This window comes from Cyprinodon variegatus, unplaced genomic scaffold, assembly GCF_000732505.1.
Source record: "Cyprinodon variegatus isolate N-32 unplaced genomic scaffold, C_variegatus-1.0 Scaffold12, whole genome shotgun sequence".
Taxonomy (NCBI): Eukaryota; Metazoa; Chordata; class Actinopteri; order Cyprinodontiformes; family Cyprinodontidae; genus Cyprinodon; species Cyprinodon variegatus.
The window spans coordinates 2,062,177-2,087,273 of NW_015150465.1; the positions used below are offsets into that span (position 1 = coordinate 2,062,177).

The 25,097-nt window shown below is 38.1% G+C and overlaps 3 protein-coding genes across 8 annotated transcripts in view; 2 read left to right on the plus strand and 1 right to left on the minus strand.

The window, feature by feature from the left end:
- Positions 1 to 1,164, minus strand: part of rnf157 (ring finger protein 157) — a 28,329-nt gene extending 27,165 nt beyond the window's left edge. For 2 of the 5 annotated variants that reach the window (XM_015382215.1, XM_015382226.1), the window contains exon 1: positions 417 to 1,163. In XM_015382215.1, the coding sequence (XP_015237701.1) occupies positions 417 to 504 (88 nt within the window). In that variant the 5' untranslated portion in view covers positions 505 to 1,163. Of the gene's footprint in view, positions 1 to 416 lie in introns of all 5 variants that reach the window. The other 3 variants (XM_015382236.1, XM_015382208.1, XM_015382246.1) reach the window with 3 other exon arrangements.
- Positions 1,165 to 4,965: 3,801 nt separating this feature from the next.
- Positions 4,966 to 8,259, plus strand: srsf2 (serine/arginine-rich splicing factor 2). 2 transcript variants are annotated; one of them, XR_001481443.1, is made up of 4 exons: positions 4,966 to 5,517; positions 5,982 to 6,348; positions 7,239 to 7,325; positions 7,800 to 8,259. XR_001481443.1 is itself a non-coding variant. In XM_015382303.1 (3 exons), the coding sequence occupies exons 1-2, from the start codon at positions 5,162 to 5,164 to the stop codon at positions 6,322 to 6,324; spliced, it is 699 nt and encodes a 232-aa protein (XP_015237789.1). In that variant the 5' UTR covers positions 4,967 to 5,161; the 3' UTR covers positions 6,325 to 6,348; positions 7,239 to 8,259. The 2 variants fall into 2 exon arrangements, 1 of the variants encoding a protein (XP_015237789.1); XM_015382303.1 differs by having other exon boundaries at positions 4,967 to 5,517; positions 7,239 to 8,259.
- Positions 8,260 to 11,005: 2,746 nt separating this feature from the next.
- Positions 11,006 to 24,263, plus strand: LOC107089638. The gene is made up of 4 exons (XM_015382539.1): positions 11,006 to 11,387; positions 13,572 to 13,782; positions 13,884 to 13,992; positions 23,886 to 24,263. Exons 1-4 carry the CDS (start codon positions 11,130 to 11,132, stop codon positions 23,998 to 24,000), a joined length of 693 nt encoding a protein of 230 aa, XP_015238025.1. The 5' UTR covers positions 11,006 to 11,129; the 3' UTR covers positions 24,001 to 24,263.
- Positions 24,264 to 25,097: the final 834 nt, after the last annotated feature.

Consider the following 25,097-nt stretch of genomic DNA (forward strand, 5'->3'; position numbering starts at 1 on the left):
TATATATATATATTGCATTTAAGATGAAAAAATAGCTTTTTGTCTGTCAATATGCTCTACCCAGAACTGCTCTAGTGGATTTTTTTATTTTTATTTATTTTTTTGTTCCATCTGGTTTTATTATGTTAAAAAAAATCTTCTTTAAGGAACCTTTTGCTATATGATTATTAATAGATAAAATAATCGACAGATTAATCATTGGCAACATAATCTTTAGTTGCAGCCCTATATTCAACAAATATCTCTATAGATATATAATGTATGTTTTAAATAAACTGCAGCATAGATTCTAATAGATGGTCTGAGGGCACAGAGGCTGAGGCTCTGCAGGCCCAGCCAGCAGATAAGCAGCAGGTTTATTGATGGAGCTGCAGCGATCAATCCACCACAGTCCGACCTGTTTGTTGGTAACTTACCAGATTTCGGAGGGTAACGATACACCGAATTGGACGGAATGTCCACTTCTTCCACGCCGATGTTCTGCCTGCTGGTTAAAGCTCCCATTTCCAGTCCAATAACCGCCGCACAGCCGAACTGGCATAACACTTCAGGCTCGCTTTGTGCGCCCAGACTCTTCTTTCGCTCTCATTTAATCCAGATGGTGCTGCCTCTGTTCATTTCTGTCCGATCCGAGCCTCTGCCGTGAATGTGACCGTTCCAGGGATTATATAGTAGCTGCTTATCCCCCCTCTGTCTGTTGCTGTGTGTCTGTGTTTTTTCGGGTAGAGAATAGAGGCAGCAGTCGCTTTAACTGCTAGGAAGCAAAAAATCCCCGAGCATGCATCCTCTCCTACATCTCCTGGCAAAGAGACGCTTTTCGACACCTCCGACGAGGCTGATCATACATCCTCCTCCCCACTTCCACTCCTGATTCTGTCAGAGAGCTCTGTGGATCCCCATGACGTCACACCGGCGCAAATCCCGACCGACTTTTTTTTTTTTTTTTTTTTTTTGCGCAGTCCCCCTTTTCTCCTGTTACACTGCAGTGAGTGTTTTAAGTCTAAAAAAAATGTGTCGCTCTCTAATTCAATACATCTGAGATTAAGGAAAGAAAAAAAAGGGAAATAAAACCGTTAAGCTGAGAAAAAAAAAAAAACCGTTAAAAACCACCCGAGCTGCCCATCGACGATGACCTAGGTCGCTTTAAAAACAAAGACAGAAATACATGTCTACGGCGATGGCTATTATGGACTCCAGTTCTACAGGGGGCAGTGTAACGACACAACACCGGGAGGCGGTTACCGTGTAGCCAATCAGAAGAGACTAAGACGGAACCGGAAGTGTGGCTCCTTACAAACTATGCGTCCGCCCGTCCTCCATATTGTGAGGGGTAAATTCTTCTTGGAAACCGGCAAATGGATGTTAGAAAACAGTTTATTTTATTTTATTTTATTTATTTATTTTTTATTAAAAAGAGCATACAATTTTACAATAAATGTTATTTAATTGCTAGGTGAATGTGGAAATCTTAATTCCAACACATGAGTGATTAAAGCGCTACTGTAAGCAGTATCTATTAGGGGATGACCAACATGAAGTACCAGAAGTACAACTTCAACCTTGTCTGCACCTTTGGGATGCATCCCAGCTTCAACATACCTGAATCAGTGAAGTCCATCATCAGTATCTCTTCCAGCTTCACAGAACCCTAGTAAAGGTCAATATATTTGATTTAACTGTGATGTAAAATGGATGCATCAATGGTTGCAGAACATCAGCTCTCAATGACTCAGGTAGTCTATCCCTGAATTATATGTAATTCATCAAATGGTAAATGGGCTGTATTAATATAGAGCTTTATCAAGTCTTAGGGCCCCGAAGCTCTTTAGGGTGATTCAGAATGGGGGATGCTACATTGTAGTCATAGCTGCCCTGGGACAGCCTGACAGAAACGGGATTGCCCCCAACCTCAATGTTTTTAGAGCATATGTAAGATGTTTTTTGGGCTCCTTAAAAATATGCACCAACTCTAAAGCTATGGAACTTATAACCCTAAGTGGTGAACTTAATTTGTAATCTATTTCTTTTTCTGTTTCATGGACCCTGTAGTTCTGTTACCCCAGTATCTCAAGCATACTACTGTCTGCAATTGTACATTCTTTATTTGTAAATAAATTTTGTTAAAAAAAAATTAAAAAAAAGACACGGGGTTGCCATATAGTATAATGGGTGTTCATTTAATCCAGCATTATAACGTTTCGGCAGTGGGAGGTTTTAAGTTTTACTGTAAAACAAAAACAGCTTCTCCATTGTGCTTGTCAGCAGATAAAAGCATGAAGTGCTATACCATCTAAATAGTGGCTGTTTGGGTGTTGCTTTCATCTCCCTGGCACCCAAACCATCCATGTTTGAAAAATCCCTCTGTTCTTTCTTTCTTTTGTTAAGTTTAATGGTGGTTGGCAGACAATTTACCATATACCACCTACTAGTATGGATTGCAGAACAAAATGACAGCATTTAAACAATAAATGTATCTACTTTATATCTATAATAGGGTAATATCCTAAATCTTTATCTAATATAATTGCTATTTATTATTAGCAATATCTTAATCATTTATGTTCCAGATACTCCTGCTCTTCCCTCTCTCCAACAGTGTTACAATGTTTTCCCAACTAACTTTTTTGAGTCCCAAAAACTTTTCAGTTTATCCGGCAATGATCCTGATTTTCTCTGTTTTCTGCTTGGCTTTGTCTGTGCAGTTGATGACACGCTATGAATAAATACAGTTTCTCTACTGTTGGAGTGAAATTATCTACTTTTTCTACTTTATTTTGCTTTTGTACCCGATTCTGTGCTTGATTAATTTCTCCTGCTCTTTGTTCTTGAACTCTCTTCACTGCTTATGCGTAGTTCAAATTTTTGTCATTTTAATGTGTTTTATCTCCACTGCTTTCTGTCTCACCTCACATCCTCTATAGTTAACTCTGCGTTGGCCTCCACAGTTGCAGCACTTTTCTTCAGCATCTTCCCTGCACTCCTTGATTCTGTGTTCTTCTCCACATTTTGAACATCTTTGCTTTCCCCTACAAACAACTACACAACTGCTGCCATTTGTCCATACTTAGACAACTTTTACTGTCATTGTGTAAACACAGAGTGTATACAAATCAAAATTTCATTTAGTACAACTTTTCAGACAGCAAATGAAATTTTCCAATTCTTAAAGTGCAACAGTGATCAAATGTAAACAGTGTGGGGAAAAAAAACATGGTGCAAAAAAAAAAAACGCATTAATATGGAAGGTCAGAGCTTTGCAAGACAATTATATATGTTGCAAATATGCTGTATTTTTGGTGATGGGGAAGAAACTGCTGCAGAATCTGCTGGACCTGCATCGAATGCTTCGAAGCAGGGAGAACGGTCCATGGTGTCGTAGCGCTTACACCTGTAGCACCTGAGTGGAGGCGGAATGAACAACCTAACTCGGAATCTAATGACACCTATTTTGACTTTTTCTGTTAGAATTGACTCTGAAAACTCTATCAGTAGTGACTTGTTGACACTCTTTCCCCTTGTATGTTTTTATAAAGCCTCTCTATCTTGTTAACCTTGCCTCCAATAATGTAATTTTCTAATCAATCTAAATCCTCATTAATTGGTACTCCTGTTATCACTTCTCTCACTGCTTTATTCTCTCCTACTTCTTTTATATAAATTACCATTTGCTTTCCTACGTGTTCAACATCCAATGCTTAGATTTTTTTGCACCTCATTTTTGCAAGTTACCAGCAAGTTTCCATCTCTCAACTCCTTCAATAATTCAAATTCCAAAATGTTCTCATTTATTTCTCTGGGAATCAAAATGGGGCTCAGACGATTCTGTTTATCTTCAGCACCGTATCTTGTATTATTTTAATTCTCCTCTCACAACCTTTCTTCGCACAACTCTTTCTTCATCTAAACTGCTTTCTTCTAATTCCCGTTTATTTCCTTGATTCTCAAACCACCTTTTTCCCCTTTTACTTCCTCTTTCTTATTTGAAACTGTTGTCCAGCCTTCCTCATCACCATCTACCTGATTTGCCATTTTTGAAGCAACCTCAATTATCTGTAATTGTTTTACTTTATGTTTTTTTTTTATATACCTGTCATTTATTTTAATGTATCTCTGTTTCTTATGTTACTTTGCTGCCTCTTGGACAGGACTCCCTTGAAAAAGAGGTTTTTAATCTCAGTGGAAGGTTTTTTCCTGGTTAAATAAAAGTTATATAAAATAAAAATACAATTTTGTTCCATCCACCAACCCGTCAAGCATAAGAATGTTTTTTTTTTTTTTTTTTTTACAGACAATTCGTCAAATGCCAACCTATATGGCTGGTTCCATCTATCTGTTCCAGCACATGTGATTAAAATAAACGCTACGGGTAAAAAAAAAATTATAATAAATAAGAAATTAAAAAAATAAATGCATGACCCCATCAATAACCTGTGAATCCCTCATATAAGTCAAGTGTATGTCAGAAAGAAGTAAAATAAATGGGAGGGTTAATTGGGGAGCAAGGTTGGAAACCAAACTACTTCATTTTACTATAGTATACTACTGCACACTGCAACCTACTGTCATGCCAGTGTAATTTAAAAAAAAAATAAAATAAAGACAGATATCATCCTAACGTTTATTATAACGCTATTAGAAAAAATCCTGATGAATCCCTCGTCTATTAATTTGGTTCTGGCTGACAAACAGGCTGGTAAAAAAGAGGGCTTTTTTTACTATATTAGAGTAGAAAAAATGGAGAATTGTGAATCTTTGAGGTTATATTTAAATTAAACTACTGAATTTTGGAAACGATTATTGTATCTAGTAACTAGACGACAATATAAAAGCAAATTTATCGTTAAATTAAACCCCTAACCGATAGGGAGCGCTGTAAAAACAACACAGAAAGAGGCGGATATCTCAACAGCCAATAAGAGGAGGCCAACAGGAGCGCAAAGAAAGGGGTAAAAGGAAGCTGCGCTGCCGCCATTTCACGTGAAAAGCAGCGCGCTCGGAACACTACTGGGTAGTCCTATTTTCAGAAATTTTATTCAATCAGCGTTATTTTATCGTCTAGCTACTTTAAAGTCGGCTTCGGTGAGTGTATTACACTAAAGAAGCATAGTTATTTCAGTCTAAGCAGCCTCGCTCCGTTGCTTGGAGACGACCAAGAAAGAAAATGAGCTACGGAAGGCCGCCACCAGACGTGGAGGGAATGACCTCCCTCAAAGTGGATAACCTGACTTACAGAACTTCGCCGGAGACTCTCCGTCGAGTTTTCGAGAAGTATGGTCGGGTGGGGGACGTGTATATCCCCCGCGACAGGTACACCAAGGAAAGCCGCGGTTTCGCTTTCGTGCGTTTCCTCGACAAGCGCGACGCCGAAGACGCAATGGACGCCATGGACGGTGCGTTGCTGGACGGGCGCGAGCTGCGAGTTCAGATGGCCCGTTACGGCCGCCCACCGGACTCCATGTACAGCAGGAGAGGAGCTCCACCGCGCAGATACGGGGGCTACGGACGAAGGAGTAGGAGGTAATTCATTTAGGGCTGTTATAACTTCTTGGTTATGCATGTGCTCTAAGAGCACGTGGTCACGTGATCCTCAATTGCCATTAGGTTTGTGAAAATATGGAATTTAGACCATTAGAACTTGCATATGAGTCAAGATTGAGATCCAAACAGATTAAATAATTTACATTAAACATTGCAATTAAATAATTTACATTAAACCACTATCATGTGTGGTTTCTGTCTAAACTAGCTATAGGTTGAGTTTATAATTTTAAACTTTACATTTTGAATAAACGTATAAAACATTTTCATGTCTTAATATGCAATATATTTTTAAACTGAAAATCTTAATTTGTAAAATCACTGAAGTTGTCCCATTTGGAAATTGTTATAAACAAAAAACTGTCCAAACTGTGGTGATTTGCCTAGTTTTGCTTTCTGTTTATTTGCTGTTTGCTTCAACATGTTTGTTTCTTTGTGTCCAGTCGATCAGCCAGTCCTCGGCGTCGCAGACGTAGCCGAAGCCGCTCCAGGAGCAGAAGCCGTTCCCGATCAAGGAGCCGTAACCGTTACAGCCGCTCCAGGTCCCGTTCCTACTCCAGGTCCCGATCGAGATCCAGGTCAAAATCCAAATCCAAGTCCAGAACACCCCGGCACAGCAAGTCCAAGTCTCCCTCCAGATCCCGGTCTCGCTCCAAGTCCAAATCACGCTCCAGGTCCAAGTCAAGGAGTCCAACCCCGGCCTCCAACAGGGGATCGAAGTCCCGGTCCAGGTCTAAGTCCAAGAGTGCACCTAAATCACCAGGAAACAACGAAGCAGAGCCTTAACCCAAGTTTGGATGCAATATCACGGTATTCAGGGGAACGGGCTTTTTATTCTACTCTTTAATTATGTATTGCATTGTTTAGTCATTATAGTGTTTTCTGCAGTCTTTATGCTTCTTAAATACAGTAAAGTCTGCAGAATGCTGTTAGAACAAAAAAAAAAACATGTTTAGTGCTAGCTTTGTGTGTGCTTTACTTTGGAACATTTCTTAAACCAATTTAAAGCACACGCAGGCAACAGGAGATCTGGTTTAAAAGCATAATTATTATGGGGTACTCGGATTTCAAATTGATTTGTTCAGGGAGGGGAGGCGGGTGGTTGGAATGTGGGATGCTCAATCAAATCGTTCACCTAAATGTGGAATTCTTTCCTCCAAGCTGCTGAGTCCTGTTTGCAAAGAGAGGAGGAGATGGGGGTGTTGCAGTGTGAGAGCAGTTAGTGTGTGACCCTCCCATGTGACCTGCCTGTTGCTGAGAGCCATGGCAGTTGCTAAGGAGCAGGTCACCGAGGCAACGGTGGTTGCTATGAAGCAGGTCGTCATGGCGGTGGTTCGGGCTGTCAGTTGGTGTATGAGGTGGTGTGCAGAGGTACGTTCTCGTGGGGCACACAGGCAGATGCACTAAGCAGTTTACCCACCTGTGCCTGTGGTTTCCTCCGCCTCGCAGAAAGGGAGCGGACCCTGAGGTTTGTTTTCCCCAATATGGCCAGGTGTTAGAGCTAGTGTGGGAAAAGCTGGGTTGGGAAAATGTAAAAAAGCGAAGCAAGTTACTGAGTTTATTCTAAATCTGTGTGTTTTATTTTATTAAGCAGTTTTAGTTCAAATCTTGCAGTCATTTAAATATTCAGATCAGCTGCAGGAAGTGATGTCAGCTTCTGTTTTCACTCTTATTGACTAACGGTTTATTTTTCCTTCCAGATCTGTTGCATTGAGCCTTTGAGGACGTCCAGAACTGCCTCAGTTTGAGCAAGAAGAATCCTATTACCACTGAATGCAGACTGAAAGGTTAATTGGATCTTGGTATAATTTGTTTTAAATGTTGAAATTTGTAATCTGCCAAAACAAATTCTGTAACTTTGGCATAATTTGTAAAGCTGAGTATATGAAAGGGAGGTGTTTTTCAGTTTACCTTTTAGGGGGGTGGGGGGCTTCTTTTTTTTCTTTCAATTTGTAAGTAATAAATTCCTCTTCCATCACCTTGTTTTCTTTTTTTTTTTTTTTAGGCTCCATTGATGTTTTTTTTTAATTGACTATGAAACCCATTTGTAAAATTTATGTAGAAAACATCTACATTTTTGCTTGCAGCATTTAGTTGTATTGTCACTCTTTCAGGGTTTTTTTTTTGTGTAAAATGTATTAAAGGCCACTTCAATTAGTGTTTCGCTTAATCCAGCGACATGTTTTCTGCTTTTTCTGTCTAGTTTTAAGTTGCTTTCCTATGACTCTAACCCTCTTTCTTGTGTATCTTTTGTGCACTAGGCGCAGTTGTGTAGCAGTTGAATAATGCTGGTTAGCTGTTAAGATGCGGTGCAGTGCGGTGGTGACATGGTGTGGCGTGTTGCGGTGCTGAGTGCCCGGTGCAGTTCCGGGGCTCGACCCTTCGCTGCCGTTTGCCGGTTTGTAAGCTCACAGGTGTGGCAGATCATCGTTCCTCTCCTGTCTGTGACCTCTACTTCCCTACATGTGCTGTATATATTGTCTTCTATCCTTTTTACCCTTCCTTCTCTTGTGTGTCCCACCCTCAGCCTTCCCTCTGTGGCTTATCCACTGAATTGGTCTTGCTTGCTTTAAAAACTGGTCCAGTGGGACTCGGAAGAGAATGGTCACAGGGCAGTTAATGGTTTCTTATAAAACATTCTGAATCGCAAACTTCTGTGTGTATCAGATGTGTTGTAACTGCTTCAAATGGATGCCAATAAAGGTCTGTGTTCAATTTAAATGTTTTAATGGCTTTTTTTCCCCACAACACTTGATGCTTGATGTTGACTGTATTCTTAACTAATGATTGTCCTGGTTCTCTACATCTTTTAGTTTCTATGTAGTAGTTGTGAGTAGTTTTTTTTTTTTTTCTTTATGGATTTCACCCCCCCCAAAAAATCTAATCATTTACATTTGATTGCTGATTCTATACAAATTGATGGAAGGTTGAGGGGAAGGAAAACTTGCAGCCATTAGGATCGTAAGGTCCAGCCTACAAGGGAGATTTCAAGGTTTGAGATGGGGAGCAAATCATCAAATGCATTTCATGATACACCAGCCCCCTGAATTTTTTTAAGTTATCTGTTTATGAATGGCAACCATGTTAATCTCTGAAGATGGTTGAGGCTAAGCAGAATTGCACTGACTCTTACTTCAGTTTCCCTTGGTTTTTTGTTTTTAATCCTTTGATATTTGGTGTACATACTTTAGAAACATTTGTTGGCAGAATCAATTTTTACTACCGGTAAATAAGAACTTTGTGTTGGACTGCTGCAAACCAAGTGATGTAAACTCAACATCCCTAAACAGGAGTTGGAGGTTGGAGGAAAAATATCTGACCTTCAGTGAGTTTAGCCCTTTTCACTTTTTTTTTTTTTTTTTTTTTTTGACAAGAAGCCAGTGTTGAGAAGCAGATGATCAAATTTGTTTCTAATCCTGTAGTGGATAACGAGTACATGATTTAATCACCTCTATTAAGCAGGTTTAAACTGTTCTCACCAATTAGAGTGGATTCTTCGCAAAAGCATATGTTTAGGTACTACAGATGAAATAAAATGCCTATTGTTCTGGCATACTATATTTGTATCATGTTTGGATTTCGGTGAAGGGACTGCCAAAATCAAACATGCAAATAGAAATGCAGTAGAGCAATTTTAAAGCCTTTTAACTCACAGTTGGATTATGGAAACTGGTATTAATCGGATTTAATCCCCAGTCGGCCTCGGAAGATGGCTGCTCACACTGAGCCTGGTTCTGCTGGAGGTTTCTTCCTGTTAAAAGGGAGTTTTTCTTCTCCACTGTCACTACAAGCATGCTTAGTGTGAGGGATTGTATTTGAGTCGATGCAATCAACTGGTTTTCCTTAGAAACTTTATCAATTTGACTGTATGATCTGGTTGAACTGTAAAGTGCCTTGAGATGACGTGTTGTGAATTTGGCGCTCTGAATTGAATTGAAATTTAGTTTGGGTGGATTAGTCTTAAACATTGAATCACTTCCTTTTTCTGGTGAACAAATTGAACATGTTGAAGATTCTTAGTCATCCAGGCAGTCATTCAAAAAAGTTAAAAACAAACCACTGGACTTTTTTTTCCAAGTTTGAAGATGTTTCGCTTCTCATCCAGGAAGCTTTTTCAAATCAACATATAAGGAATTGCCTTAAGGTTTTATACAGTAGACCAACAAAGCCTTGTTTTTGAAAACCTGCAAATTGAAATGGATGAACAGGTTCTTTGGAATGGGGGTCGTTTGGCTTCTTTTGTTAGCCTGCAATGCCCCATACCCATCTAAGTATCAATTGATGTACAAATGCAAAAATGTAGTGTTTGGCTTTCGAGTTTCAGGCTGTTAAATTGTATAACTGTACTGGATGTTAATCTTCAGAAAGATTAATCACAATCTGAAATAACAGTGGTCTAACCTGGAATAAAGGTTAGTGGTTCAATCCAACACAGAGGCGTAGCCAGAACATTTTAATAAGGGGCAATACCCAATGTACACTGAGGGGTGGCCGAAAGGTGCCAGAACCTCAGAGTCAATTTACACTGTTCCAACAGGAAAATGAACGAGCACAACTATACTTTCCTACAGCCTTTGATAACAAATAGACGCATACATTTAAACATCCATGCTGTCCAAATTTGAGGTGTGGACAAATTTCAGGTTGAGTTATGGTGCAAACATCTTATTCATTGTCATTACTAACATACTTTTATCAATAATTGTTCTTTATAAAACTAGTAATTACATGTATTTATATCTAAGTTAAATTGATTATTATTAAAGTAAACTCAATTATAGATATCCTAAAAGCAAATAATGACTAGACAGAAAAATTGAAAGATATCTTGGATTGTAATTTCGACTATTCTAAATTCCTTTTAAGATATCTCGAATTTAATTAAATATATCTTAAATTGACATTCTGACTAGTCAAAATGTGTAATGATCTTTTTAATGAGCGTCCAGGAGGATCATTCCTAAAAGATTTCTTACAGTCAGTTTTATCCAAAGGACGGAAAGTCATTTGAGATGACTTGAAAAGAATTTTGACTAGTCTAAATGTAATTTAAGATATCTTGAATTATTATTCTTCCTAATCAGAATGTAAATACAGATATCTTAAATTACCTTTCCGGATAGTCAAAATGTAGTTCTGTCTAGTCAAAATGTATTTTAAGTTATCTGGAACGTAATTATGGATGGTCAGACGAAACCGAATGTATGTTAAAACGGCTTGCCATACACTCCGCTGGTTGGTAAATAAGACTGTTTTCCCTAAAGCTAACAGGTTCATCAGTACACGGGACCTTGTCAGGGACTATTTGAATCCGCCAGATTGTCCTGTTTATGGGATTATCCAGACGCAGACACGTTGAACCGTTTCGTGCCAACCCACCTGCCCAGCGAATGCTGACCAAGAGGGCGGCGTTAAAGATGGAGGGGAGGGGGCGTAACCGGAGGATGTGACGTTCAGTTAGGTGAGATAAACTGCTCGTTAACGTTGATGTTTGGCGTTTGCAGGGTTATCAGCAGCAGCGGGATGGCTAGCTGAAGTAAATGCTGTCTGGCGGTTCAGGTGAACGTTGAAGGGGGGAGGGCGGGCCAACAATGGACGTCACTCTCATATTGTCCGCTGTCATTTTCACGTTGCTCGCAATCGTGGTCGCGACGTCGTTGCTGAAAGGCTCGCTGCCCGCGACGGACTCGGCGAACGCGCGCGGTGGCTTCAGTCGTAAAGGAGAGCGCGCGGCCGAAGGGTCGGCGAAGCTGAACGGTCACGTAGCAGCCGAGCGGAAGAAGAAGGAGGAAGACAACTGGAGCGAGATCAGTGGGAGCTCACACGACCACTGGGATGTAGTGAAATCTGTGAGTAGGTCCCGACATCCTGCAGCGAAGTTCCGATCGCTTTAGAGATTTGCTTCTTTGCATAATTCTCCCTTAATCTGCTGAGTGCAGGCAGCGTCTGGACGACACAGCCTGAGGGAGCTCTGGTTTAACAAGGTGCAAGGGATGCGATGCAACTCCATACTTTATTTTAGCATTAATCCTTTATAGGGCAAGTTACCATTTCTGATCACTTGGATACCCCTTAGAAATGGAGTCTCCCCCCCCATCCCTCAGTGAAGTCTAGAAGCACAAGATCTATATCCAGCCATTCCTTAAAGATGCTGCTACATGGCTTTACATCTTATTTTGGCCTTTGACCAATTAGACGAGCCTTTAAATGATATATTACTGTAAATTAAGATGAAAAAAAGGTTAATGAGGCAAGAAAAAAGGCAAAAAGCTAATTGAAAAGCCAAAAAGCAAAGTTAAAAGATTAATAAGCCTAAAAAATGTGTTTCTCATAAATGTCTTGTTATTTTTCTTAATCTATGCAGGCAAGTTGGTATCTCTTATTACATTGACATTCATTTATGTCCTCAAATTATACACATTTTTTGAATGTTACAAAGGCAATACGGTCTTGTCCTGGATTCCAATAATAACACACTACTAAAATGATCTATACATTTGTGTAAATGTCTTAAAATAAGTGTATTTACCCTTAATTTGAGTAAGTAAACAAGAAAATCTCCCAGTGGAAGGAGCATTTTTTTTACCCTTAAAATCAGATCATTTGATATTATGCACTTGAAATAGGAGACTATCTTTTTTTCTTTATTTTAAATAAAGATTTAAATAAATTTTTATTATTACATTTGGAAAGTGTCTCACTTACCTGCTCAATTCAAGAAAAAAATGCACCTATTTTAAGAAAAATTGGCTGACTTAGATTTCAATTTTTTGCAGTGCACTCTTTGCTTGAAATTTAGATATTTAAAGTATTTCACTGATTGCCCTATAAAGGGTTAAAAACTACCCTTTAAAAAAGGATCTAAAGATAAATAGGGGGATTTATTTTTAGCTGTTACTTTTATTTCAAAAATAATGACAAAAATGAAACCCTTTTTTTTAAAAAAAATAAATAAAATCTACAAAAAAGGCATATGTGATATCTTACACCTTAACGGGAGAGTTTGTTGACACTGCAACAAGAGGGTAAGGTAAAGAAATAAATAAAGTAATTGCCTTTTTTCTTGCAAAACACTGGTTATAATAATTAAGATAGCTGCACCCCTTAGTACCAACCTATAATGCCAAAGGTGTCACTGAGACCATGTAATTACCATGCTTAACTGGCCAACAAACCCATCTGACCTAAAATAAACCTAGATCATACATTGAATAAGATGAAAGTCAGCAAACAAGGCATTTTAAATACTGCCTAAAAGTAAACTGGTTCATCGCAACTCTGATAGTAATTTCCAAAAGACTTAAAAACTGAATTTAAATATTAAATTTGCAGTTTTGCAAGTCTTTTTAAATGGTGCACACAGGAAATTAATTTATAAAGTAATCCTGGACAAAGAATTGAACACTATAGTGACATTAATTGCAAGTAAATTGAGGCGAGGAATCACAACAAATAATAATGGGGAAGGAAAATGGATGATTACTCTGACATTTTGCAAACAAGTTTTTTATATAGACTGGGGTGGGGGGGTACTTACAAAAGAAAATAAGAATGCAAGGATTTATTGATAAAATGAAAGAAAATTGGACTACAAACGTAAACTAATACTAGCTGAACATCTAAGTTTACTGTCATTTGTCAGTGTGTAACAAAAGTAATTTCCCTCTGGGATTATTAAAGTATTTCTGATTTATCATATCAGCTCCATTTTCTTCATGTTAAATCAATGTAGAGCAAAAATGAAACTTCTAAACATTTAAGATTACAATATCTTGTTTGGCTTGGCTTTTATTTTGAAAGGTCCAACGATGGGAACCTGTGGGGAAGGCTTTCACTATCCTCTCTCCGGCCATACCTGACCCATGTTAACCATTTATAAATGGTCATAATATGTCATCTGAGACAGGAGAATAACTTGCACACCTCAAAATGAAAGCGCACCCAGTCGCCTGGGTCACATGAGATTCAGTAGAGGCAACAACAGCAAAATAACAGACAGGAAGCTTCTGATTTTCTTTGAAATTCTCTGACAGGAGCAGGAACACCCCCACTTTCAGACAGAAGAGGGTGCATGTGTCAAGTACTCGTCCTCCACGTTGAGCTCCAGCTTAGAGGTGGACTCGTGCGAAGCCTCGTCAGGGAGGAGCCGCGGGTCGTTCATCGGGCTCTCTGGTACGGAGCTCCTAAAGTGTGCTTTCTCTTCTCCTCAGACAGAAGGAGCCACAGAGAGCCCTGGGGACAACCGTAAGCATTTTTGGTCACATTCAATCTTTCGAGATTACAATATATCTATTGTTTATTCACGTTTAATCTTTGTGTCCCCTTTCTTTTTCCTCTTTGAATAGTGAAAGTGGAATCAGATGCAAATAATTCCTTGAAGTATGTTCCTGGAAAGGCACGATCACACCATTTAGAGGCAATGATGTCCAAAGAAGAGCTGGAAGAGGAGCAAAGGTCAGTGAAAAACACATTTCTTATAAGATGCGCCACATATGTACCATATTAAAATTACCCATGATGCTCTGTGGGTAATACATATGCAAAATTCAAAGCAGCCATATTACATGTAAACAAATGATTTCTTGCAGAGTAAAAACAAATCAAACTTCCTCAACTTGAGCACCTTAAACAGTATAGTGTGGTATATACAGTACATATGCTATTAAATGCTAAATCCTAGCCTCTCAGCTTCCTCTCATGTCTAGATGCTTCTTCAGCTTTGTTAAAACAGATGAGCTATAGATCCCCTGAGTCGCATCAGAGCATTTCCCAAAAATTAAGATTTGTCATGTTTTGTTTAGATGCATCTTCATGCAGCAAACAGAGACTAAACTGTCTGCTCATTTGCTGCGAGACTAGCCTAATCATTTCATCATTCACCTGCAATGTAATGGATATCTAAGTAATATTCAATTAGACACTAGTTTCACTCTTTTTTTATGCTTTTCACTCTACAAACATAAATCATGTTTCTATTTAATGCATTAGTTTGCTGTTTTAGTGTGAGAATAGTTAATGGGACTGATAGCCATGCAGGAAATAACATAGCTATGTTACTCATCACATTATTTAGATGCTATTGTTGCTTTTTGAAATCAAATCCCCTGTTTTGGTAGAAAATTTAAGTTAAACAACAAAGACTTTCCTCCTTTGACTTTTATTTTTTTTAATCCCAGTTAGTTCAAAGTCCTTACCTGTGAGTAAATATTATAAACTAAACGTCACAGAAGACTTAGAGCTATAGTTGGAGGGACTACATGTCCTCACATGCCTTAGAACACATAGGGATCTGAAGGAGGTTCCTCCTAGACCTGTAATCCCTGCAATCCAATCCCGGATAAGTGGAGGACGGTTGATGTAGGGATGAATGCTGTGAAGGTGTGAAACCGAAGTCAAATTGCTTGTTTGTGCGCAAAAACTTGCTGGATTTACACGTTGATCCGTAATCAGTGGTTTATGAAGGATTAGCCTTTAAAACAACTTGCCAAAAGTTGCCCTTTTATTCATTTCTACAAAATGATTGACAAATGAGGATAAAAAGATCAAAAACTGTTTTTTTTGTTTTTGTTTTTTTTTTTAGATGGTAGGTGCTTTTCCGGTGTTGTCTGCTCCAAAATGTGCATAAATTGGCAGCCTGTAACTAGTTCTCATCTAAGAATAGCAAAAATCTAACCTATAACCCCCAAAAAGCAGTTTCCAGACCAAAAGAAAAGCTTGTTTTCTCTTTCCATTAAAAGTCGGGGCGTCCTCCATCCTCTTATTTCTCTGCTTCTAGTCCTGCATGGTGCATGTTTGTCTGTTGCATTAGGGCACAGCTTTACGCGAGACAGAGTAAAGATGATACTGAGCCTCTACTTAACACCCTTAGCTGTCTGACGGATGCATAACAGGGGATTTAAAGACACAAAGCCACGCGTTAGGTCACCACTACTTGGGGAAGAAAAGTCGAAGATGGTTGGATTTTTTTTCTATAACAAATATACACAACCTGCTCCTATAATTGCAGCAGTAAATGCAAAGCAGACGATATCTGTCTGATAGCCGGAAAAAGGAGCAGACACATAGTTAAGTATGAGATATACTTTACTAGAAGTCCTTAGAGAGCTCCCTCCTGGCCAATGGATGAAACAACTTGCATAATTAGTATTTTGTCAACCTTAACCTGAGCTGTGATGTACAGTCAGCAGCTCTTTAGCCTCATGTGGCCATGAAGTGGTTAACAATGCAGTGTTGCTCACACCTTCCCACTTCTTGTCCCCCCCCTGCAGTCCTGTTAACCTGCAGTAGATCTGTGGTCCACAGGTGTCCATCCGCAGGTGTTGATTGTATCCCTGATGGGTTTCTTTCTGTCTTCTCCCACAAGAGGGCGCTAGAGTATCACATCACTTACAATTTTCAAGGTTGTCCAGTTAAATACAGTTGTAGTTGATTATAATTATTATTATAATTATTATATAATATAATAATTATAATTATTATTATAATTGTATATGAGTATTTAATTTATTATAATTATTAGCGTTGAATTATCATCTCACTGAAGTCATTTTTTTCTCATTCTTACCAACCATTGGGTTGTGCCTTTTCATGCCTTGTTTTAAACCAGAAGAAGGAACTGTATTCTGAAAAGTTGGTTTCTCTGTCATTGAAATAATAATTTTTAAGGAAACGTAAAAAAAAAAAAATAAAAAAAAAGCCTTTTTAATTGTTGAAATAATTTGCAGGATAAATAATAAGGCAGTTACCCTGAAATGCATTTAGTATGCAGCGTCGGGGATCAAATTGAAAATTGTGGACCACTGACTAACACCATCTCAACGATTAATTGGCTGTTCCCCGAAGAAAAGTGGCCACATCCACCTAACTTCAAATTCATGCATTTAAAAAAAGACAACTTATTCAAAGCTGTAACTTTTCACATAAATTGTTTAATTTAATACCAGCAGAGATACGGCCACTAGTGTGCAGAAAAATTAAAATTGAATGGAATAATATGACAGTATCTGGCAAACCAGTTTCCAGATAATATGACATTTATCCAGGGACATCTTCTTAGAAGTGATCGGGGCTCATTTTTCAGAGTGATTTATCAGTCTATTAAAGTCAATTTCACCTTTATTGTGAAATATCTGAGAAAACCTTTTCATAATACCTGCCTGGTTCCCTGCAAAAGATAATATCTCTCCCTACCTCTAATTCCTGATGGAAAAAAAGGAGAAAGTAACATTTTGAGATAGAATTAGGAAGAGAAGAGTAAAACTGTGATGGCCTTTGAATTTAAATTCATTTTATGTCATGTATTTTTTATTTTTTTACATCTCTTCCCTGACTCTCGTCTCTCTATTGTGACCATAATACTTATTTTAAATATATAACGAGCATTTGTGTGCATGACGTCTCCCCAGAAATGAAAGAGGAATGGATTTATTCCAAGAATTAAGAACTAGCAAGTAATGTTATGGAGGTAGCAACCTTTGAAATTACTGTACATATTGATATATTGGCATGTTTTACCTTGTCAGCATTTAACTAACAAGTCTAATTTGCAGACATTTGCTGTGTCCAAATGTCTGCCCTAACCCCTAAATCCCTCACTCCCTATATAGAGCGGGGACTATATATTGGACTTTATAGTGAACTCAGATAACTTACTGTTCAGACAGATGATCACTTCTTTTTGCTCCCTGTTTGTCACATGACTCCTCCTCCCCGCACGGTGCCTGCGCCATCTTTATTTGTTGCTGCTGTCGGGTAGCAACAGCTGTAACCAAAATCGGGCCACCGTGACAGCACATAGAGCTGTCCTCGCAAAGCATTCCGGGATATATCTGCTCATCTAGTGACCCTGGATGATCACTTCTTTTCAAGGTGCATTGTGGGAAATTTAGAGCCCTCTATGTTTCATCAACTAGACGTTTGGACACTCATCTAAAATGGCGTAATCACTATACAGTGCCCTATATAGTGGTTAGGGTGGACATTTGGACACAGCCATTGTGACAAAGCGTACACCCTACACCCCTTTTTTTTTTTTTTTTTTTTGGAAAAAACTGAAACATGTTTTACTTCTTGGCGCTGGTTTACTCACATTCACCTCTACTTAGCATTGCGTCTCGTGTCAAACTTCTGTATTAGCATATTTATGCTCATGGTATGTTCAAAAACAGCTCGGAAAAAGAAGTTACTGCACGCTAAAAACTGGTTTAACTGTTGTAACGGCTGAATAAAGTCCGGGGAGGGGCATATAGGGACTCATTGCGCATACCTTGCCTCCGTTATGACAATGTATATATCCCCCACAATCGTACTTTTTTCTTTCTGTGAAAAATAGGGAGGTTAGTGGGAGAAATTACTGATTAGGAGTTCGGCGGGAGATAACATAAAAAATCGTGAGTCTCCTGCATTAAAAAAAGGGAGAGTTGGCAAGTATGGTATCTCATTCTGATAGTAAAATGTTTCTAGTTAATTAATTTTGTTATTTTTGAAAAATAGATAGTTATTAGGCATCAGTCAGGTTCTCCTTTTTACGCTCCCTCTCAGTCGACATTTTCTCTTTGATTACTCACCTAACCAGACGATTGGAGGTTTGTGGTCAGCCATCCTGCTTTTAGCTTAAATCCCATAAAAATATTTTCCACTTCACTCGTCTGCTTCTATGGGGATGGGTTTGATACTGACTTAGACTGCACTGAAAATATGTTGCAATATATCCTTTGACACCAGAGGCGGTGCACAGTTTACATCATCCGCTTAATATGTTAAAAGGATTAATGGTAATTAATGAATGCTCAAAAGTTGTTCACAGATTCCAAAAAAAATGGTATTCCAGTTTATTTAATAAAAAATTCAGTTATTTCTGCTGATCAAATGCCTAAACTTTTCATATGTAAAACTGCTCGCAAAACTGTTTTATTTCTTTCTATATAGGTTTCTGAATGTAATAGACCTTTGATTCCAGAGGTGATTGCTCTGCACTCAGATGAGCTGAGTATTTGAGGAGTTTGCATCACACTGGGTTTTATTATTTTTTTGTTAATATGAACTATATTGCAGCCTATTTCAATCTACCCCACAAATGTGCAATTCCAACATTACTAGAACTAAATAAAAGCTATTCTATTGTTAGGATGGCAGCTTTGGTTTAAGCTCTGCATGTCAGTGAAGGTTTGCCCACAACCAAATCTGTCCAACATTTCAAGAACTTTCTCTGTAACTTTACCATAACCAGCTGTTATCCTAATGCACCTCTGAGAAGAGTTATAGCACATGACTTTTATTCAACACTTGAAGAGTTATTTGTACAGTTGGAGAACATACAGAGTTATTTTACAATTAAACACTGATAAATGAATTAATCATTATCAGTATAGAAACTTCACAGCAACAGACAAAAATTTAAGATTGTGAAATATACAATAAGCAAGGTATATGTAAAGTTTTAGACAGTTTTAGAGAAAATTTTATACAAGAATATCTGAATAGTGTGGAGAGGGTTTGTTTACAGTACCCATGGGGTTAAGAATTTAAAGAGTCAATTACAGCTGCTATTCTTTTGTGTTATTTCTGTACCAGCTTTAAAAATCTCTGCCAAATAACTCAATGAAAGTGAATGGAGTCATCTAGAGGTGTTTATTTTCAAGTCTTTTATTTAGCTATTATGTTACTTATTTATGTCTTGGTTTTTACTGAACCGACTCACAAGAATAAAGTCTTCTACAGCCGGGTTTTTGTCCAGGATTGTCCTGGATCAGCTCCATCCATCTTACCTTTAACCCTAACCAGCTTAACGCTCCCTGCTTAAGAAAAGCATCCCATATGGTGTTTAGAGCTTTTCTTTTAATATATTACTGCTATAGACTTCTATTTTATTTAGTGGGCGGTATATGAATGCACAACAGACTTTTAATATTTTGGATATTAATTTGTAAGATTTAATCAAGACCATCAATAATTCTTTCTCATGTTAAAATTGTGATATTCTGAGTTTAAACCATCGATAAAATCTCAATAAAATACATGGAGGTCTGTAGAAATGTAAAACTGAAAGATGTGAGCACGCATTGGTAAGGTCGTTTTTTAAGTAATGCCAGGTGTACACAGTTTTCTGTTTAAATCATTTACATTCAAAAATGATTGAATGTAATAGTTTTTATATGTAGATTCTGTTTGGTTATGTTTTTTCTGGATTTGGTACACACAGTTTCCTGGACGAGAGGACTGTTTCGCAAAACCAAGGTAGCGGATTAAGCCGGGATTTTCCTGGCTTAATTAAGCCTTGACTCATTTTCACAAAACATAACTAACTCTGGTATTTTATTGCTTGCCGCTAGTCTCCTATACTGCAAAATCTTAACAAGTAATTTTTTCTTAGAATAAGTGCATTTTTTCTTGGATTGAGGAGGTAAGTGAGACACTTTGCCAATGGAAAAAGACAATTAACCTTTAAAATAAGAAAAAAAATAATTGCATTTTATTATTTCAAGTGCATTTTATCTAACTATCTTATTTTAAGAGTAAAAATACTAATTCCACTGGCAAATCGTCTTATTTACCTACTCAAATTAAGGGTAAATACACTTAATTTAAGAAATCTTTACTTATTTCTAGATTGTTTTTGCAGTGTACAGAACAGGCTAACAACCAGCCTTACTTAATCCTGGTGCTTTATCTATTTAGTCAGTGCTCATGCCCAAACCATTGATTTATGTCAGTAATTACATTTTCTCGCCTTTGTGTTTTGGTACTTTTATCAGCCTACATCATATTAACACTGATGCAGATCGAATTTCAGGTAGGTAGCCCTTTTTTACGGTTCCAGCTGTGGGAAAAAAATAAGACTAGGATTCAACACTACCCTACGGGGAAGAGCCCAGGTCCTGCCAATCATTCACCTGATCATACCTAGCTTAGCAGCAACCAAGGGTGGTCCCAAAGCTGGGGCCATGGCTGGCACATGTCCTTACCAACCCAGCTAAACCCCCAAACAACCCACCCCTCAGACAGACACCTCCCTCACAACGCCAGCCAAAACCTACCCACAGCAACCCCCCCAATAAAGCACATATCTGCCCCCAGACGCCAGAGTAGGGAGCCATCCAACCAAAGGAACCAGATAACCATGGCCGTTCCTGGCCACCGTACCCATTGCTGCCAGGCAACGGGTACATCTGGGTATGTCTGGATAATGTTTCAATAGTAATATACATTGCAATACAGTTTACACAGTAATGGCGATATGAGATCTGAACATATGCAGTAGGGATTACAGCTTTTGTCACCGACTGACTCCAGGGACAGGTTTTTCGAGCCAAGCAGAAAAAGCAGCAGCGTATTGGTTACCTGAGCAATGGTGGACACCACATACAGGTGCTTTGCAGCTCTAGGCTGCACTGCTCAGCTGTTAGGCTTAAAAGATTTAGCTTAAAAAAAAAAAAAGAGAGCCCACGATAATATCACCAAACATCCATGTTTTGAGTGCCTGTACCTGCAAATTCAGTTAATACTTTATTAAAAGGGATATTAAATGTTAAAGTATCTCATCCAGCTTTCCTTAACAAGTAGTAGATATGGATAGTTGTAGGCAGAAGGGATCTTTGGTAGCAGTCTGATTTGCGTTAGATATGTTGGTATTTACCAGTATTCTGGAGAGGATGCTTACTGTTATCCATAGTGCTTTTTATTTTATGAAAACTTATTTTTTATCAATTCATCTACAGGTTCTAGATGAGCTCCTAGAACAGAGCTGGCCTTTATCATATATTTCCAATTTTCAAAGTGATTTCCTCTAATGTTATTACCCTAGCAGCTGATGGCAGAAAAGACGATATTCTCCACAACAGACTTATAGAAGATGTCCAGCATATTACTGCCAATCCTGAAGTCTCCAAGCTTTCTTAAAAAGTACAATCTGCTCTGTCCCTTCTTGTTGACGGTTTAACGTTTGCCTCTCTAGTCAAGTTTGTTATTTTCCAGGCGAACACTAAGGAACTTATTCTTCTCCACCACCTCCAATTCCTATCCCATGATGTTAAAAAATTCTATTTGTTCCTGTTTCTTCTATAAAAATCTACAATCATCTCACTTTTGAGATCAGATGACTTTTTTTTTTTTTAAACATTCCACAAAGCAGTTCACCAGCTCCCTGTACCCAGCTTCTTGTACTTCTCTGATGTGACCAGGGCATTTCTGCAATTGAATAGTTGGGAAGCTTGATAGAGACATTTTGAATTCAGGAATATGATCCGGCAGCCAAAATTCAGTAAAACACATAATACTGCATAGCCTATATTCTTGCTTGTTGCCTGCTAGGGCTTGGAGTTCGTCTAACTTGTTCCTTTAAGTGCTCATTATACTTGACATACGTACATTCCATGCGGAAAATGAGCTGTCTGTCAATGGGTCTGCTGCAATTAAAATTGTTGCGGCTTTCCCTCCTGAGCTGACAACACCCAACCAGTGGTACATGATGTGCTCAACAGTAGTGCTTGAGTAAAAGTATTGATACTCAGAGTCAAATCTTTTTAAGCTACAAGTAAAAGCTCTGCTCTAGTTAAAGTATTGAAGTACTCATTTTTGAAAATACTTAAGTATTCAAAAGTACATATTAGATACCGCAACTCATCCTACTCCATACAAGTTCAAGCTCTAAAGCATGCTCATTAAAGCATCCCACTGCACTAAGTCTATATGTTTATATATATATATATATATAAAAACTAAATTGACTTAATTGACTAAACTTACCTTGTAGGTGCGACCCATGCATCAAACTCTGAAGGTTCCGGAGCAGCTGTGTACGGAACGGATGCAAAGCAGGGCACACAGTTTATTGATCCTAGCGCAGGGGTTAATAAACCGAGAGCATAGTTTCTTAATCTGCGCGCACAGATTGAAAAAACCTCAGTTTATCAATCCGTGCCCATGGATTTCCACCGGCTTATTATTTATTTTTTTTACCCTGACACCCAGAGGGCTCTGTAGCTTTGTTTTTAGTAACATGGGAAGTTTAAAAAACAACCAAAAAAGTAATTATTGGAAAGTGCTGCCTATAGCATCAATGAGGGTTTATCAACTGTTAGATTTCTGGAATTCAATCAGTTTAGTCTTTTTTTCTTTTTTTTTTTTTTAGAGCTATTTATACGTTATTAGTTGTTTTGCTAATGTATTATAGTGAATTTGGAACATAATCTCCCCGTTTGTTTTTTCTTCCTGAACTTATAAAAGTTAATTACAAAAAAATAAAGCAGGCCATGACAACGAATGTGAAAGAGGCAAGAAGCTATGGACTAAATAGGGGAAAGATAATTCCCATATCTGTAGCATTAGAAAATTTAACATGTTTTCTGTTTTTGTTTTTTTAACAACAATTAAAACATTTTTTTTTTTTATTATATTGGAGTAGGGTCATGGACTTGACATAACATTAATAAGCTTGGATAGGCATCTGTTATGGCCTTTCTTGGCAGGATTTTATTTTTGTTTCTATAGATATTTTAATTACATCATAGTAACTGAAATTGGGAACGATATAAGTTCTGGCCATATCGTCTAGCCTCACTTCTACCATATTAATATTTAAGTAAGAATGACTTAACTACATCAATTTATGAGTTGCATTAAGTAACCTTAACATATCTTATATCTTCAGACAATCTTTTATGCTGACTGCATTTTCAGCAACATGTAGTCAAAGTGCCAGACACACAAGACTTGTTTTTTAATACCTGGATAAGATTATCAAATATGTGTGAAGGCACTTTTTAAGTAATTAGTACAAATAATTTGTACCTTATTTTGATTTAATACTACCAATCTGCTAAATGTTCTTAACTGTGGGAAAAAAGTGGGTTTATTTGTTTCTGTTTTTCCAGAGTTTTCATGCCAAACACCATTCTTGACATAAAAATTTAATCAAACTAAAAAAGGATGAAAAGTGAGAAAAATAGCTGTCAGATTCATGCATCTTACAATTTTTGTTTGAGAAGCTTTTAAGTTTACAGCTGCTCTTTTAGAACATGATTTATTTAGGCATTCAGTCAATCCACTATACTTCACTGCATCATTGAATCTGTGATCGACCTCACGGTCTCTTAAAGAAAGCAGCAAACGTGCATTTGTCAGGATTACTTGCTGATTACTTAAATTAGTCAAAGCCACACTTGTCGAGACCAGCTTAGCCTTTTTTTAAAACATTATGCCAGGATCCACAGAACATGCTAGAACTGGCTTTATACCTCGTCATGGCTTTCTAAACTCTGCTCTTTTGAAACTGCCCTCTCATCTTAGAGAAATCTTTCTCTTAAAAAACATTCTAAGAATTTAACCGTTGTATGTGGTATTTTCCCCAGGGTACAGAGGGAGCAGCTTGCTGCAATCTTCCAACTGCTGAAAGACAATAAGGAGACGTTTGGGAACATGTCTGAAGGAGACTTGGAGGAGCAACTCAGACTCTACTCTATCTGAGGCTTCTATTGAACCTTATCATCTGCAGGACGTATTCAGGACTCCAAATAATTTAATTCCCTTGCAGTATTTCAACACAGCTGTCCATCCCACTAACTGGTATTTTTTTGTTGTGTTTATAATTTGTATCACATACACTTACACTCCTCCACCTGTCATATAACCTTGAAAAAATTACAATGGATCATTGTTTCTGTTGGTTACTCGGGATAACATTGGACCTGTTGTAATAAACCAGAATGTTGTGTGAATATGTGTTCAGTCTAATTTCTGTGAGAGCTGCACCAGTCGGTTCTCATTTTGTTCTTTGCCCTTTTACATTGTTCCACACCTGTCTGAAAAATGTAAAACCACCCATCCTATTTAAAAGGCAGTGTATATATGATCTCTGAGAAAACATGTCTTGGTATCAGCACAGCTTTTACTGTACATGCATCAGAATTTTCCAGCAACAATGTGGTGTGAAGTCTGAAGGCTAATCACTCTTAATTACTACTTACAAAGTTCAACCCTTTAAAAAACACAAACACACACACATATATATATATTCAATTCAGATTATTAATGTAGCGCCATATCACAACACATTAGCGATGGAACGGTTTATGAAAACCGTCCGAACCGTTCGGTTCGACTGTCTCGGTTTGGTTCGCGTGTGTTGCATTTGGTTCATGCGCTGCTCCTTTTTCTCATAGGCGAAGCATGTACACTCCAGAGCAGAAGGTGGCAGTGCTGCGACCAAAGCCAACCACCAGTAGTAAGCAAGAAGAAGAAGCGAAGCAGCGTAGCCGGGTGTAGCAGAAAAAAATCAGTTGTTGTGGAGAATTGTGTGGGTATGGCGAGTGGGAAAGAACAGGAGTTGGAAGACGCGCCAGCAGCACTTTATAGGTCTGCTGTATGGGACCACTTTGCATTTAGTGACCTACGATGACGGCGGAAAGAAAGTTGTGGATAAAAGTGCAACAGTGTGTAAGCATTGTATTGTTAAAGCTAACAGCAACACTACCAACATGTCAGCTTAGAGATTTTCCTAACAATCAACATTTACCGAACCGAAAACCGTGACCACGAAACTGTAAACCGAACCGAACCGTGGA